The sequence below is a fragment of the Nerophis ophidion genome, linkage group LG27 (assembly GCF_033978795.1).
Source record: "Nerophis ophidion isolate RoL-2023_Sa linkage group LG27, RoL_Noph_v1.0, whole genome shotgun sequence".
Lineage (NCBI taxonomy): Eukaryota > Metazoa > Chordata > Actinopteri > Syngnathiformes > Syngnathidae > Nerophis > Nerophis ophidion.
In genome coordinates this window covers 21,509,791-21,528,598 of record NC_084637.1, presented here as the reverse complement: position 1 = coordinate 21,528,598, position 18,808 = coordinate 21,509,791, and the positions used below count along the sequence as shown (strand labels likewise).

The 18,808-nt window shown below is 37.8% G+C and overlaps 1 protein-coding gene across 1 annotated transcript in view; it reads right to left on the bottom strand.

The window, feature by feature from the left end:
- Nucleotides 1–6,570: 6,570 nt before the first annotated feature.
- The window catches only part of gata5 (GATA binding protein 5), a 35,886-nt gene continuing 23,648 nt past the window's right edge, over nt 6,571–18,808 (bottom strand). The window contains exons 5-7 of the mRNA XM_061889481.1: nt 13,865–13,949; nt 13,671–13,762; nt 6,571–7,017 (exon numbers count right to left, since the gene is read on the bottom strand). Coding sequence (XP_061745465.1) covers nt 6,901–7,017; nt 13,671–13,762; nt 13,865–13,949 — 294 coding nt within the window. The 3' untranslated portion in view covers nt 6,571–6,900. The remainder of the gene's footprint in view (nt 7,018–13,670; nt 13,763–13,864; nt 13,950–18,808) is intronic.

Sequence of the window (18,808 nt, the reverse complement as noted above, 5' to 3'; positions counted from 1 at the left end):
GATCCAACACAGTCGCGAGAGTCCAGTCCAAAGCGGATCCAACACAGCAGCAAGAGTCCCGTTCACAGCGGAGCCAGCAGGAAACCATCCCAAGCGGAGGCGGATCAGCAGCGCAGAGATGTCCCCAGCCGATACACAGGCAAGCAGTACATGGCCACCGGATCGGACCGGACCCCCTCCACAAAGGAGGGTGGGACATAGAAGAAAAAGAAAAGAAATGGCAGATCAACTGGTCTAAAAAGGGAGTCTATTTAAAGGCTAGAGTATACAAATTAGTTTTAAGGTGAGACTTAAATGCTTCTACTGAGGTGGCATCTCGAACTGTTACCGGGAGGGCATTCCAGAGTACTGGAGCCCGAAATGAAAAAGCCCTACAGCCCGCAGACTTTTTTTGGGCTTTGGGAATCACTAATAAGCCGGAGTCCTTTGAACGCAGATTTCTTGCCGGGACATATGGCACAATACAATCGGCAAAATAGGATGGAGCTAGACCGTGTAGTATTTTATACGTAAGTAGTACAACCTTAAAGTCACATCTTAAGTGCACAGGAAGCCAGTGCAGGTGAGCCAGTACAGGCGTAATGTGATCAAACTTTCTTGTTCTTGTCAAAAGTCTAGCAGCCGCATTTTGTACCAACTGTAATCTTTTAATGCTAGACATGGGGAGACCCGAAAATAATACGTTACAGTAATCGAGACGAGACGTAACAAACGCATGGATAATGATCTCGGCGTCTTTAGTGGACAGAATGGAGCGAATTTTAGCGATATTACGGAGATGAAAGAAGGCCGTTTTAGTAACGCTTTTAATGTGTGCCTCAAAGGAGAGGGTTGGGTCGAAGATAATACCCAGATTCTTTACCGTGTCGCCTTGTTTAATTGTTTGGTTGTCAAATGTTAGAGTTGTATTATTAAATAGAGTTCGGTGTCTAGCAGGACCGATAATCAGCATTTCCGTTTTTTTGGCGTTGAGTTGCAAAAAATTAGCGGACATCCATTGTTTAATTTCATTAAGACACGCCTCCAGCTGACTACAATCCGGCGTGTTGGTCAGCTTTAGGGGCATGTAGAGTTGGGTGTCATCAGCATAACAGTGAAAGCTAACACCGTATTTGCGTATGATGTCACCTAGCGGCAGCATGTAGATGCTGAAGAGTGCAGGGCCAAGGACCGAACCCTGGGGAACTCCACACGTTACCTTAACGTAGTCCGAGGTCACATTTTTATGGGAGACACACGGCATCCTATCAGTAAGATAAGAGTTAAACCAAGACAGGGCTAAGTCTGACATACCAATTCATGTTTTGATACGTTCTAATAAAATATTATGATCGACGGTATCGAAAGCGGCGCTAAGATCGAGGAGCAGCAACATAGATGACGAATCAGAATCCATCGTTAGCAATAGATCATTAGTCATTTTTGCGAGGGCTGTCTCCGTGGAGTGATTTGCCCTGAAACCGGATTGAAAGGTTTCACATAGATTGTTAGACGCTAAGTCTTCATTTAACTGCTCCGCAACAATTTTTTCGAGGAAGGTGAGACACCGGTCGGTAGTTTACCATGAGGTCAGGATCGAGGTTAGGTCTTTTAAGAAGAGGATGAATAACCGCTTTTTTGAATGCTAGGGGAACAGTGCCCGAGGAAAGTGATAAGTTTATAATATTTAGCACTGATGGACCTAATAATACAAAGAGCTCCTTGATCAGTTTCCCAGGAAGAGGGTCAAGTAAACATGTTGTTTGTTTTATTCCATTTACACGTTGTAACAATTCCTCTAATGTTATTTCCTCAAAACGAGAGAAACTATTTTGGATTGCAGTATCCGCCGTATATACAATCGTGTCAGTGTTAATAGAACCCCGTTGTAGCTGGGACGCATTGTCTTTAATCTCCTTTCTAATGACTTCAATTTTCTTACTAAAGAATTGCATAAAGTCATCAGCTGAGTGGGTGGAGCTACTGGAAGGAGTCCCTTGTTGGGTTAGCGATGCTACCGTACTAAACAAAAATTTAGGATCGTTTTTATTACGGTGGATGAGATTTGAGTAATATTTAGCTTTAGCTAAGGTAAGCATGCGTTTATAAGTTATTAAACCATCACTCCATGCTTGATGGTGCACCTCAAGTTTAGTCGTGCGCCATTTGCGTTCCAGCTTTCTGCATAATAATTTCTGAGCTCTAGTTTCTTCTGTAAACCACAGGGTGCGCTTTTTTGGAGCCTTTTTTAACTTTAGCGGTGCTATGTTGTCAATGGTTTCGCGCAGGGCGTCGTTAAAGTTGTTAGTGAGGTTATCAATAGAGCCCACATCATTTGGGAATGGTGCCATTACCGAGGGCAGTAGGTCAGCAAGAGTTGTCGTTGTGGCCGTATTAATGTTGCGGCTGCTATAGCAGTTATTATTATTATTAGTTTGATGAACATGCGTCTGAACCTCGAATTTTATAAGGTAATGATCGGACAATACTTTAGTATACGGGAGTATCGTAACTTTGGAAACGGTGATACCCCTGACAAGCACTAGGTCTATCGTATTACCGTTGCGATGTGTGGGTTCATTTATTATTTGTGTGAGACCACAGCTATCAATTATAGTCTGGAACGCTACGCACGGTGGGTCCGATGGGGTATTCATACGGATATTAAAGTCCCCCATTATGATTATATTATCGGCGTGTGTCACTAGATCAGCAACAAACTCTGAGAATTCATTGATAAAGTCCGAACAGGGCCCTGGGGGGCGGTAGATAACAGCCAGGTGTAGAGGCAGCGGTGTGACAGACCTCATAGTAAGCACCTCAAACGATTTATATTTATTATTTATGTTAGGACTAAGGTTAAAGTTTTCGTTGTATATTAGTGCGACCCCCCCACCCCTTTTAAGAGGACGGGCAATATGCGCATGTGTAAAGTTAGGAGGACATGCCTCATTTAGCGCGAAAAAGTCGTTTGGTTTAAGCCAGGTTTCGCTGAGACCGATGACGTTAAGATTGTTGTCTCTGATAATATCATTAACTAACAACGTTTTGGGAGACAATGATCTTATGTTTAAAAAACCTATATTATAGGTAGTGGGCTGTTTTAGGGAATTTTTGATCAAATTACCCGTAGTAGCAATATTAATAATGTTGTGTTTATTATGCCCAGTGCATTTAGTATAGTTACGACCATATCTAGGAATTGATACGACGGGAATTTTACGATTGTTTGATTGTTGCTTTGATAAACTGAACGCATCATAAAACTCATCTACTCATTGTTGAATTAAGGGTTGAATTGTCCATCCTTGGTCTATTCTCTGTCACTATTTTTCTAACCATATGCATGTACAGTAGATGGCAGTATTGTCCTGTTTAAGAGTGTCACAACATTGCTGTTTACGGCAGACGAACTGCTTTACGGTAGACGGAAACTTGACTGCTGTTTTTGTGTGTTGTTACCGCGCTGGGAGGACGTTACACAAACTGCTTAACAATAAACCCACATAAGAAATCAAGAACTCGGCCTCGATCATTCTACAGTTATAACGTCATTGGGCAGACAAGCTGTTTATATTGTGGGAAAGCGGACGTGAAAACAGGCTGTCCTCACTCAGGTCTGCATGGAGCTGGAGGGGGCGTGGCCTCCAGCTCCGCCTGAATTTCGGGAGAAAATATGTCGGGAGAGGCGCTGAATTTCGTGAGTCTCCCGGAATATCCGGGAGGGTTAGCAAGTATGTTAAGGACCTGCAACAAAAAGGCAAAACAAAGATCCTTATTACGACATGAGCGCTCTGTTGCCTTTAAGAACAGGCAGCAAAAAGGCAAGTCAAAGATCCTTTATACGACATGAGCGCCCTGTTGCCTTTAAGGACCTACAACAATAAGTCAATTCAAAGATCCTCTTTATGACAAAAGCACTTTTATCACCTTTAAGGACCTGCATCTAAAAGGCAAGTCAAAGATCCTTTTTATGACAGAAGCACTTTTTAATCACCTTAAAGGACCTACACTAAAAAAGCAAGTCAAAGATCCTCTTTAAATGATGGAGGCCCTTTTTAATCACATTTAAGGACCTGCAACAACAAGTCAAGTCAAAGATCATTTATACGACAAGAGTGCTCTGTTGCCTCTAAGGACCAGCAATAAAAAAGCAAGTCAAAGATCCTTTATACGACATGATCACTCGGTTGCCTTTAAGAACCTGCAACAACAAGTCAAGTCAACGATCATTTATACGACATGAGCGCTCTGTTGCCTCTAAGGACCAGCAGTAAAAAGGCAAGTCAAAGATCCTTTATACAACATGATCACTCTGTTGCCTTTAAGGACCTGCAACAACAAGTCAAGTCAAAGATATTCTTTATGACAGAAGCACTTTTATCACCTTTAAGGACCTGCATCTAAAAGGCAAGTCAAAGATCCTCTTTATGACATATACACTTTTTAATCACATTTAAGGACCTGCAACAGCAAGTCAAGTCAAAGATCATTTATACGACATGAGCGCTCTGTTGCCTCTAAGGACCAGCAATAAAAAAGCAAGTCAAAGATCCTTTATACAACATGATCACTCGGTTGCCTTTAAGAACCTGCAACAACAAGTCAAGTCAACGATCATTTATACGACATGAGCGCTCTGTTGCCTCTAAGGACCAGCAGTAAAAAGGCAAGTCAAAGATCCTTTATACGACATGATCACTCAGTTGCCTTTAAGGACCTGCAACAACAAGTCAAGTCAAAGATCTTCTTTATGACAGAAGCACTTTTATCACCTTTAAGGACCTGCATCTAAAAGGCAAGTCAAAGATCCTCTTCATGACATGAACACTTTTTAATCACCTTAAAGGACCTGCACCAAAAAGGCAAGTCAAAGATTCTCTTTAAATGACGGAGGCACTTTTTAATTTGGCTCTAAGTCCAAAGGTCAAAGATCATCTATTCAACATGAGTGCCCCTTATTTATTTGTCAACTGCAGGGGGAGCTCTTCTGTTCACGCCCACCTTGCTGCTCTTTACCTGAGGAGGTGCTGCCATAAAGTGAGGAGGTGCTGCCATAAAGTGAGTGGCTGTTGTCGCCATGGCGTCGCCTGCGTGTTGCCGAGTCGGCACTAAGATCACTTTGTTGTTGACTCCATCCTGCTAGCAGACACCACTTGGTGCCATAAAATAGTTGGAACACAACCTTTGGACACACACACACATACACACACACACACACACACAAAAACGCACGCACGCACACACACAAAAACGCACGCACACAAAATTAACTAATCAACTCAAATATGGATCCATGTTTGTTCAATAAATATGATGTCATATTTATTGATGACATATTGATTGACATTACTGACAGTACTATGAAAAAAAAAAAAATATATATATATATATACATATACAGTATATATACCTATACAGTATATACATATATATATATATATATATATATATATACATATATATATATATTTATAACATTTTTCACAAAGTACTTCACTAATTTGTTTTTTTACAAAAATGCCAGCACAAAGTATAGCTATTATTTCTGTTAAAAAAAAGTTATTAAAAAATATATATTTTATTATTTTGTTTTACTTTTAGGAAATGATCATATATATTTTGAATATGAGTAAATCTAATACATTTTTTTTGTAGATTTATATTATAAATAATACATCATAATATAATCATCATTAGTTATCCCAATTGACATATATTATAATAACATATAATCCAAGCAACAAAGTGAGTGACCATATTAACAATTTATTTATTTATTTAATCGACATTTATAAATCACTTTAAAAATTGTTTTAATAGAAAATTTAAAAAAATTCACAAAGTACCTCAATAATTAATTTTTCTACAAAAATGCCAGCATGAATTCGCAATTTTTTTTAATTAAAAATGCTTATTAAAAAAATGTATATATTTTTTTATATTTAGGAAATAATCATACATATTTTGAATTGTATTCTTTTAGAACTTTTCATTTCATGTGAATACGTAGATTTATAGTATAAATAATACATAATAATATAATCATCATTAGGCCCTGCGATGAGGTGGCGACTTGTCCAGGGTGTACACAACCTACCACCGGAATGCAGCTGAGATAAGTTCCAGCGACTCCCCTGCGACGCCAAAAGGGACAAGTGGTAGGAAATGGATGGATGGATGGATAATCATCATTAGTTATAAAAGTATACCGTTATTATATTATAATATGATAAAAATCAATTAACGCAATTTAAACTAATTCATAAAAACAGAATATATAATCAACAATTAAAAAACACTTTAATAAATTAATAGCTTTTTTTTTTTTAATATGACAGTTTTATTTTAACTATTGTAAATATAATGCCTTAAATTACAGTTTATTAATATTGTGCACTGTTTTTTTGGTAGAAAATTAATTTAAGCAAACACACATTTAATATTGTGTTTTTTATAATATGTAAAATATGTCCTAAAGCTAGTTTGATATACAAAAAAAACTTTTTACATGATCTCAAACAAACACTTTTTGGACATGAAATGAGATCTTTATTGCATTCTGTCATTTGAATAATAAATAGTCCAAGAACAATGTCCTTTTCTTCCTTAAAAACAAACATTGACAGCCAGTAAAATTAACCACAATTATTTCACTATACATTAAAAAAACAAAAAAAAAAAACGAGCCATTGCACTTTCACAATCCTTCTTGCCCAGAAAACTTGCTCACATGACCTTGGCGTGGAGGTCCCTCGCCAACATGGCCGCTGCACAAGCTGAGGGCCCTTATGGCAACATCAATAATGCGTCCATAAAAGTTAATCATCCACGTGTCGCCGATGAGAGGGCAAAACAAACCAATGAATCCTCGGCGTGGTCCCCTGAGGGCCCCTCATATGTCAAGGCGGGGCCCCTCAGTCACGCCTGGGAAAGAGCGCACCAGGAGTTCTGTGCGGCCATGGTGGCCGGCGCGAAGACGTAGTCCTCGTATTTGATTCCCACGTGTGGCGGCGTGGCGTTCAACTGGCTGCACGTCTGCGGAGGGCAAAGGTCAGCGAGAAACAAAAGGGTTAGGGTCGTTAGAACCTATGTTGCAAGAGTGCCGGGGGCGGGAATCGTAAATAGCGACCACTCTTGGTACTACCTACCGTCTTGTTGAGTCAATAAAATACCACACCGGGGGTTGCCTACAGCCACTTCTGATAATGCCAATGCTAATTAGTAGTGAGAAAGAGTTGTCCAAACTTTTTCAGTTCGTAAATGAAAGCCATTTGATATTTTTCATTCCACAAAACAATATTTTGTTGTTTTTTTTTAACTCTTCAAGTTTGTCCCCAGAAGGGTCTCAGTCATAAAAATGTAATTTTATAAGTCATACATGAATATTACATCTTTAGGCCAGTGGTTCGAAAACTTGCACCTCAGAAAACACTCCAAGGCAGTGGTTCTCAAAGGGGAACATTATCACAATTTCAAAAGGGTTAAAAACAATAAAAATCTGTTCCCGGTGGCTTGTTGTATTTTTAGAAATGTTTTTCAAAATTTTACCGGTCTCCGAATATCCCTAAAAAAAGCTTTAAAGTGCTTGATTTTCACTATTTGCGGTGCGACTATCCATTTCCCTGTGACGTCATACAGTGCTGCCAATGTAAACAAACAACGGCTAATACCACAGCAAGACATAGCGACATTAGTTCGGATTCAGACTCGGATTTCAGCGGTTTAAGCGATTCAACAGATTACGCATGTATTGAAACGGATGGTTGGAGTATGAAAGTATTGAAGAAGAAACTGAAGCTATTGAGCAAATAGCTATTGACGCTATTCATAGCCATAGCATGGCCGAATAGCTGCGTTAGCATCGCCGGTAAAATATGCCGACCAAACGATCAGGACTTTCGCATCTCGTGACACTGGAACAACTTAAATCCTTCGATTGGTAAGTTTTTTTTTCGCATTAAATGTGGGTGGAAGGAAACGTAATATAGTTGCAAATGCATCTGCAGGTTATCCATACATCTCTGTGCCATGTCTGCTTTAGCACTGCCGGTAAATAGCATGTTAGCATCGATTAGCGTAGCATGTTAGCATCGATTAGCTGGCAGTCAACATCAACAGAAACTCACCTTTGTGAATTCGTTGACTTTATAGTTGCAAATGCATCTACAGGTTATCCATACATCTCTGTGCCATGTCTGCTTTAGCACCGCCGGTAAATAGCATGTTAGCGTCGATTAGTGACTCAAAGCGCTTTACATAGTGAAACCCAATATCTAAGTTACATTCAAACCAGTGTGGGTGGCACTGGGAGCAGGTGGGTAAAGTGTCTTGCCCAAGGACACAACGGCAGTGACTAGGATGGCGGAAGCGGGAATCGAACCTGCAACCCTCAAGTTACTAGCACAGCCGCTCTACCAACCGAGCTAAACCGCCCCTGTCTGATTAGCACATAAGTCAACATCAACAAAACTCACCTTTGTGATTTTGTTGAATTTATCGTTGCAAATGCATCTGCAGGTTATCCATACATCTCTGTGCCATGTCTGTCATCGCCGGTAAAATGTGGAGACACTTTGGTACATTCAATGGGGGTCTGGCAGCAGACACTTTTGCATCTTCGGGCCAGTGGTGCAACTTGAATCCCTCCCTGTTAGTGTTGTTACACCCTCCGACAACACACCGACGAGGCATGATGTCTCCAAAGTTCCAAAAAAAAGTCGAAAAAACGGAAAATAACAGAGCTGAGACCTGGTGTTTGTAATGTGTTGAAAATGAAAATGGCGGCTGTATTACCTCGGAGACGTCACGTTCTGACGTCATCGCAAAAAGAGCGGTGAACAGAAAGGCATTTAATTCGCCAAAATTCACCCAGTTAGAGTTCGGAAATCGGTTTAAAAAATATATGGTCTTTTTTCTGCACCATCAAGGTATATATTGACGCTTACATAGGTCTGGTGATAATGTTCCCCTTTAACCTGGGTTCGATCGAACCCTAGGGGTTCGGTGAGTGGGCCCCATGGGTTCGGCAGAGGTCAAAACAAACCCTACTCATCGTCTCAATAAAAACTTCTCCCTATCGGCATATTACGGATAAGGCAACAGCAGAAGTCACACGGATTTGCAGGTGTGTCATTTGTTGTGAGTTTATGCAGTCTAGTATAAGTTTACTGTCTTTTGTTCTTTGAACCATTAATTAGTTGCTTATTAACATGCAAATTAGTAACATATTTGCTCTTAATTATTCATTATTAAGTACTTATTAATGCCTTATTCGGCATGGCCTCATTTTAATCCTATCCCTAACCAAATAACTCCAAATGAAGTCGTTGTTACTTAGAATATGTTCCCCTGGTGGCCAAAAACTTCTAAGTTAAGTCTTTGTTACTTAGAATATGTTCCCCTAGTGTCCAAAAACCTCTAAATCAGGGGTCACCAACCTTTTTGAAACCAAGAGCTACTTCTTGGGTACTGATTAATGCGAAGGGCTACCAGTTTGATACACACTTAAATAAATCGCCAGAAATAGCCAATTTGCTCAATTTACCTTTAATAAATAAATCTATATATATATATAAAAATGGGTATTTCTGTCTGTCATCCATCCATCCATCCATTTTCTACCGCTTATTCCCTTTCGGGGTCGCGGGGGGCGCTGGCGCCTATCTCAGCTACAATCGGGCGGAAGGCGGGGTACACCCTGGACAAGTCGCCACCTCATCGCAGGGCCAACACAGATAGACAGACAACATTCACACTCACATTCACACACTAGGGCCAATTTAGTGTTGCCAATCAACCTATCCCCAGGTGCATGTCTTTGGGGGTGGGAGGAAGCCGGAGTACCCGGAGGGAACCCACGCATTCACGGGGAGAACATGCAAACTCCACACAGAAAGATCCCGAGCCTGGATTTGAACCCAGGACTGCAGGACCTTCGTATTGTGAGGCAGACGCACTAACCCCTCTGCCACCGTGAAGCCCTGTCTGTCATTCCGTCGTACATTTTTTTTTTCCTTTTACGGAAGGTTTTTTGTTTTTTGGAATTTTGATGACATGTTTTAAATAGGTTAAAATCCAATCTGCACTTTGATAGAATAGATAACAAATTGGACCAAGCTATATTTCTAACAAAGACAAATCATTATTTCTTCTAGATTTTCCAGAACAAAAATTTTAAAAGAAATTCGAAATACTTTGAAATAAGATTTAAACTTGATTCTAAAGATTTTCTAGATTTGCCAGAATATTTTTGGGGAATTTTAATCACAATAAGTTTGAAGAAATATTTCAAATATTCTTCGTCGAAAAAAACAGAAGCTAAAATGAAGAATTTAATTGAAATGTATTATTATTCTTTACAATATTTGTTTTTTGTTTTTACTGGAACATTGATTTAAATTGTCAGGAAAAAAGAGGAAGGAATTTAAAAGGTAAAAAGGTATATGTGTTTAAAATTCCTAAAATCATTTTTAAGGTTGTATTTTTTCTCTAAAATTGTCTTTCTGAAAGTTACAAGAAGCAAAGTAAAAAAAAAAAAAGAATTTATTCAAACAAGTGAAGATCAAGGTTTTAAAATATTTTCTTGGATTTTCAAACTCTATTTGAGTTTTGTCTCTCTTAGAATTAAAAATATCGAGCAAAGCGAGATCAGCTTGCTAGTAAATAAACAAAATTTTAAAAAACAGAGGCAGCTTACTGGTAAGTGCTGCTATTTGAGCTATTTTTAGAACAGGCCAGCGGGCCACTCATCTGGTCCTTACGGGCTACCTGGTGCCCGCGGGCACCACATTGGTAACCCCTGCTCTAAATTAAGTCTTTGTTGCTTTCAATATGTTCTCCATTCTAAAGTTTTACCAAAAACATAACTTTGTCTTGAATTAAAAAAAAAAACATTTTATTTTTCACTAAGAAGGGTTCAATGAATGTGCATATAAAACTAATGGGGTTCGGTACCTCCGACAAGGTTAAGAACCACTGCTCCAAGGACTGCAGCAATGAGCAAAATACGGTAGTGTAGTAGGTCTAAGTATTCTTGTACGTCGTGGCTTGCCAGGGCAGCGGGCTAAGAGTGAGGGACACAAACAGACTGAACAAGTTGGTAAAGAAGGCCAGTAACGTGGTGGGAGTGGAGCTGGACTCTCTGCCGGTGGTGTCAGAGAAGAGAAGTCTAGCAAAACTCCTAGCCATTATGGACAACACCTCCCACCCACTACACTCGGACCTTGCGGAGAGAATGAGCACGTTCAGTGGAAGGCTCAGACTCCCTAAATGTAACACGGAACGACACAGGAGGTCCTTCACACCAACAGCCATCAGACTGTATAATGAATATTTCCTTGACTGCACTTAAATGTAGAATATAAATAGAATATATTTATACCATTCATATATTATATATATATAGTATATGTTATATATTATTTATTATTATTATTGTCTATTGTGAGCAAACTGTGGTGCTGAATTTCCCCCAGGGATCAATAAAGTTCTTTCTATTCTATTCTATTCTATTCTATTCTATTCTATTCATTAAAAATAAGATAGAGGTTTTATTTAACAAGTATATTTCATATTTTCGGCCACTGTGATACGACACACAGTTTGAACAGTAACAATGTGTTTGAATATTCAATGAAGGGATTATTTGGTGTACAGCTCCATGGAGCACCGTTTGAGAATCACTGCTTGACATCAACTTCATGTCTGCCGATATAAAGTCATTTTTATTTTAATTATACGTGGGTTCCCTCCGGGTACTCCGGCTTCCTCCCACTTCCAAAGACATGCACCTGGGGATAGGTTGATTGGCAACACTAAATTGGCCCTAGTGTGTGAATGTGAGTCTGAATGTTGTCTGTCTATCTGTGTTGGCCCTGCGATGAGGTGGCGACTTGTCCAGGGTGTACCCCGCCTTCCGCCCGATTGTAGCTGAGATAGGCGCCAGCGCCCCCCGCGATCCCGAACGGGAATAAGCGGCAGAAAATGGATGGATGGATGGACTTTTTAAGGCAAAAAGCACAAAATATGCAATATTTTCACCCCAAAATATTCAAAGTGAAATATATGACGTGAAGTAAATGGATTTTCATTTCATTTTTATATTTTTAAGCAATGACTGTTTGAAAAAACAATATATATATATTTTTTTTAAAATACTAAAATTATTGGCGATACAAAAGGTCCCCACTGGTAAAGGTGTTTAAAATAAGTCATACTGTACTTTATTTATTAATTTTACTTTTAACATTTAAGTCTTTAAATAAACTTCAGGTCTTTATGTCCATCCCATCCATTTTCTACCGCTTATTCCCTTTTGGGGTCGCGGGGGGCGGAAGGCGGGGTACACCCTGGACAAGTCGCCACTTCATCACAGGGCCAACACAGATAGACAGACGACATTCAGACTCACATTCACACACTAGGGCCAATTTAGTGTTGCCAATCAACCTATCCCCAGGTGCATGTCTTTGGAAGTGGGAGGAAGCCGGAGTACCCGGAGGGAACCCACGCATTCACGGGGAGAACATGCAAACTCCACACAGAAAGATCCCCAGCCTGGATTTGAATCCAGGACTGCAGGACCTTCGTATTGTGAGGCAGACGCACTAACCCCTCTGCCACCATGAAGCCCGATTAAAGTTTTTTTTTCCATTTTTAAAGTTTTATTCTTTTTGTTTTATGCCAATTTTATCTTTTTTTTTTTTTGCAGCAAACTCATAAACAATGCAATATTTCCCCCCAAAAATATTTAAAAGTGGAATATTTGATGTGAAGTCATTGGATTTTCATTTCATTTTTAATATTTTTAAGCAATGACCAGTTAAAAAACAATAATTATTAAAAACAAAACTAAAATTCTTGAAGATCAAATATCCCCACTCATAAAAGTGTTCAAAATAAGTCATACTGTACTTTATTTAGTTATTTATTTTTTACTTTAAACAAGTTTCTTAATCAACTTGAGATCTATCTGTCATTATAGTTTTTTTCTACTTTTGAAGTTTTATTTTTGTTTTATGCTGCTGAAATATATATTTATTTATAAAAATATAAAAAAAATATATAAAATATAAAAAAAAAAAAACATAAAATAACTGGTGTACCCCACCTTCCGCCCGATTGTAGCTGAGATAGGCAACAGCGCCCCCCGTGACCCCGAAGGGAATAAGCGGTAGAAAATGGATGGATGGATGGAATTTGCCGTTATTGTCATTGTTGTTTTTTTTGTTGGAGCAAACACAAGCAGTGCAACATTTCCCCAAAACATATTTAAAAAGTGGAATATTTGATGTGAAATAATTAGATTTGTATATCATTATTAATCTTTTAAGCAATGACAGTTTTAAAGAAAATAATTATAAAAAAAAAATCTTCAGCTCTATCTGTCAATTATACGTTTTGTTTTTGTTGTTGTTTTTTTGACCTTTTTATCGAATTAAATACAATTTTTGTTTTTATGGCAAACACACAAAATATGCAACAAAATAACCCCAAAATATTCAAAAGTAAATATATGTCAACAACCTGGATTTTGATTCATTATTATTTTTCGAGCAATGACAGTTTTAAGGTAAAAAAAATTACCCCCCCCCCCCCCACACCCCCCGGGCCCCACTCTGGACACCCCCTGTAGTATGAGGTCAGTTTTTTGGACTACTTCCAGGTTGGTGTGTCCACAGACTCTTTACCTGGTAGGGCGACAGGGTCAGACTGGGTTCCCGCTTGACGGTGGAGGTGTGTTCTGACGAGGGCGAGCTGCAGCCAGAGGTGGTCGACGCCCCTAAACATCAATAACAACAACAACAAAAATTGAAATTGAAATGTTCTACCAATAGACACATTTTGTGGATGTTTAGTTGGAGGTGCGCTCCTTTCACCTCACCTGTGGCCGACTTGTTCTTGGCCATCTTGGGCTTGCGCTTCCTGGTCTGTATACTCTCTTTCTTCATGGCCAGAGGCCGGGCCACCTGCACAGGTGCAACATGTCAGGAACACACCTCTGTGGAATGTTTGCCACCGTTAGGTGGAAACTTCAAGGCCTACTGAAATTAGATTTTCTTATTTAAACAGGGATAGCAGGTCCATTCTATGTGTCATACTTGATCATTTCGCGATATTGCCATATTTTTGCTGAAAGGATTTAGTAGAGAACATCCACGACAAAGTTCGCAACTTTTGGTCGCTAATAAAAAAGCCTTGCCTGTACCGGAAGTAGCAGACGATGTGCGCGTGACGTCACGAGTTGTGGAGTTCCTCACATCCTCACATTGTTTACAATCATGGCCACCAGCAGCGAGAGCGAACCGAACCGAGAAAGCGACGATTTCCCCATTTATTTGAGCGAGGATGAAATGTTCGTGGATGAGGAAAGTTAGAGTTAAGGACTAGAAAAAAAAAGAAAAAAAAAGAGGCGTGGGCAGTGTTAACGATTCACATTTACTAGGATAATTCTGGAAAACTTGCTTATTGTGTTACTAGTGTTTTAGTGAGATTGTATGGTACCTGAAAGTCAGAGGGGTGTGGCCACGGGTGTGTTGACCGCCAGTGTCTCTGAGGGAAGCCACGTTTCTCGACGAGGGGAAGCTAAGGCAGTCGTTGGGACCAGGCTGAACTTTTTTTCCCCCTCCTACACGGTGGAAGCATCCCACCTTCGGGGAAAGCCGGTCGTAGGAGGCAAGAGAGTCCACAGCTGCCTCTTTGACACGCGCACGAGGAACGACGTAAGCTATCCGCTCATGTCTACGGTAAGAGCTGACTTATTACCACAATTTTCTCACCGAAACCTGCCGTTTGACATGTGGTAAGGAACCATGTTTGCTTGACCGCTCTGTTCCATATTAAAGCTTCACCGTCATCTTTAGGGAATGTAAACAATGAAACACCGGCTGTGTTTGTGTTGCTACAGCCGGCCGCAATCCACCGCTTTCCACCAACAGCTTTCTTCTTTGTAGTCTCCATTAGTATTTGAACAAATTGCAAAAGATTCAGCAACACAGATGCCCAGAATACTGTGTAATTATGCGATTAAAGCAGACTACTTATAGCTGGGATCGGGGCTGGAACAACATGTCCCTTACAATCCGTGACGTCACGCGCACGCGTCATCATACACGTCATCATACCGCAACGTTTTCAAGAGGAAACTTTGCGCGAAATTTAAAATTGCAATTTAGTAAACTAAAAAGGCCTTATTGGCATGTGTTGCAATGTTAATATTTCATCATTGCTATATAAACTATCAGACTGTGTGGTCGGTAGTGGTGGGTCTCAGAAGGCCTTTCAGATCTATCTGTCCAGTATAAGTTTTTTTTAAAGTCTTTTTGTTTTATGCCGTTTTTGTCAAGGAAAACTTAGTTTTTTGGAGCAAACACACAAACAATGTAATATCCCCCCCACCCACAAAATGTTTTAAATGTGCAATATTGGATGTGAAGTCATTGGATTTTCCTCTCATTTTTATATTTTTAAGCAAAAATAAAATAATAATAACAAAACAAAACAAAACTACTACAATTATTGGGGATCCAAAAGATCCCCACTCTTAAAAGTGTTTAATATAAGTCATAGTGTACCTTTTTGTAAATCTATTTATTTATTTACTTATTTCTATTTTTACACTTAAAGGCCTACTGAAACCCACTACTACCGACCACACAGTCTGATAGTTTATATATCAATGATGAAATATTAACATTGCAACACATGCCAATACGGCGTTTTTAGTTTACTAAATTGCAATTTTAGATTTCCCGTGAGTTTCTTGTTGAAAACGTCGCGGAATGATGACGTGTACGTGTGACGTCACGGACTGTCAGGAAATATTAGCGCTGCACCACTAGCGGCTAAAAGTTGTCTGCTTTAATCGCATAATTACACAGTATTTTGGACATCTGTGTTGCTGAATCTTTTGCAATTTGTTCATTTAATAATGGAGACTATAAAGAATAATTCTGTTGATGGAAAGCCGTGGATTGCAGCTGTCTTTAGCACCGAGACACAGCCGATGTTTCTTTGTTTGTTGTGAAGCGGAGCGGTCAAGCAGCATGTTTCTCTACGTCAACCAGCATTTTTTTGGATGGGGAAATTGTGATATATATCTTACCGGAGACATCAAATGATTATTCGTCGTCCTGCAGCAGCTGTCATGTCAAAAAAGGCAGCTGTGAGCTTGGCTCCTCGGCTTCTCTCTGAGACACTGCCGTTCGCCGCAGCCATCCGACTCAAAGTATGTCTTTACAATCTTTATAATCTCACTAAAACACTATTAAAACAATAAGCAGATAAGGAATCTTCCAGAATTATCCTAGTAAATGTGTCTAAAAACATCTGAATTACTCACAATGCAATCACCTTTTTTTTTTTTACTTTGTTTTTTTTTTTTCTAGTCCTTCGCTATCAATATACTCAGCCACAAATTTTTCGTCCTCGCTCAAATTAATGGGGAAATTGTCGTTTTCTCGGTCCGAATAGCTCTTTTTGTTGGAGGCTCCCATTATAAACAATGTGAGGATGTGAGGAGCCTTCACACGGGTGACATCCTCCTCGTCTGCGACTTCTGGTGCAGGCGAGACTTTTTTATTTGCGACCAAAAGTTACGAACTTTATCGTCAATGTTCTCTACTAAATCCTTTCAGCAAAAATTTGGCATTGTCTCGAAATGATCAAGTATGACACATAGAATGGACCTGCTATCCCCGTTTAAATAAGAAAATCTCATTTCAGTAGGCCTTTAAACACAAAATATGGAACATTTCCCCAAAACATTTTTTAAAGTACAATATTTGGTTACATTTTTTTTATAATAATAATAACATTAAAATAATAATAATAATTACAAAAAATTACTACAATTATTGGGGATTCAAAAGGTCCCCTCTCATAAACGTGTTTAAAATAAGTCATACTGTATTTTATTTATTTATTTTAATTTTAACACTTAAGTCTCTAAATCAACTTTAGGTCTATCAGCGATTATATGTTTTATTTAATTTTTTTGTTTTTTGTTATTTTATGCCATTTTGTCAAAGAAAACTTTAGTTTTTTGGAGCAAACACACAATGTAATATTTCCCCCCCAAAATTTTAAAAGTGGAATATTTGATGTGAAGTCATAGGATTTTCCTCTCATTACAGTTAAAAAAAAGAAAAATTAATAAATAATGAAAAAAAAAAAAAATACTACAATTATTGGCGATCAAAAAGGTCCCCACTCGTAAACGTGTTTAAAATAAGTCATACTGTATTTTATTTATTTATTTTACTTTTAACATTTAAGTCTCTAAATCATCCTTAGGTGTATCAGCGATCATAAGTTTTTTTGTTATTGTTTTTTTAATTTTTTTTGTTGTTGTTTTATGCCGTTTTTGTCAAAGAAAACTTAGTTTTTTGGAGCAAACACAAAAATGCAATATTTCCCCCAAAGTATTTAAAAGTGGAGTAATTGATGTGAAGTCATTGGATTTTTATTTAATTTTTTTCTGAGCAATGACAGTTTAAAAAAAGAATAATTATTTTTTTTAAATACAAAAATTCTTGGGGATCCAAAAGGTGCCCACTCCTAAAAGTGTTTGAAATAAGTCATTCTGTACCTTTTTTTAAATTTCTTTCTTTCTTTCATGATTTTCATTTAAATACTTAAACACAAAGTATGCAATATTTCAACCAAAACATTTTTAAAAGTGGAACATATCATTTTATTTTTTTTTTAAATAAAAGTAAAATAATAATAACAACAATAATAAACAAAAATTACTAAAATTATTAGGGATCCAAGAGGTCCCCACTCATAAACGTGCTTAAAATAAGTCATACTTTATTTTATTTATTTATTTTACTTTTAACTTTTAAGTCTCTAAATCAGCTTTAGGCTTCAGCGACTATACGTTTTTTGTTGTTGTTGTTTTTTTTTTTTAAAGTTTTTGTTGTTGTTTCTTTTGTTGTTTCATGCCGTTTTTGTCAAAGAAAACTTAGTTTTTTGGAGCAAACACAAAAATGGAATCTTTGCCCCAAAGTATTTAAAAGTGGAGTAATTGACGTGAAGTTATTGGATTTTTATTTCATTTTTTTCTGAGAAATGACAGTTTGAAAAAAGAATAATTTTTTTTTTAAATACAAAAATTCTTAGGGATCCAAAAAGTGCCCGCTCCTAAAAGTGTTTAAAATAAGTCATCCTGTACCTTTTTTTAAATGTATTTATTTTATTTCATAATTTTTATTTTAACACTTAAACACAACATTTTAAAAGTGGAACATTTCATTTAATTGTTTTTAAACAATAACAGTAAAATAATAATAATAATTGAAAAATGTTTTTAAAATTAGTAGGGATCCAAAAGGTCCCCACTCATAAACGTGTTTAAAATAAGTCATACTGTATTTTATTTATTTATTTTACTTTTAATATTTAAGTCTCGAAATCAGCTTTAGGTGTAACAGCAACCATACATTTTTTGTTGTTGTTGGGTTTTTTTTGAAAGTTTTTTTTGTTGTTGCTTTATGCCGTTTTTGTCAAAGAAAACTTTGTTTTTTTGGAGCAAACGCAAAAATGTAATAATTCCCCCCAAAGTATTTAAAAGTGGAATAATTCATATGGAGTCAATGGATTTGTATTTCTTTTATTTTCTTCTTTTTTTCTAAGCAATGACAGTTTAAAAAAACAAATATTACTTTTTTTTAAATACTAAAATTCTTGGGGATCCAAAAGGTGCCCACTCCTAAAAGTGTTTAAGATAAGTCATAGTGTACCTTTTTTTAAATGTATTTATTTATTTCCTTATTTTTATTTTAACACTTAAGCACAAAATATGCAATATTTCCTCAAAACATTT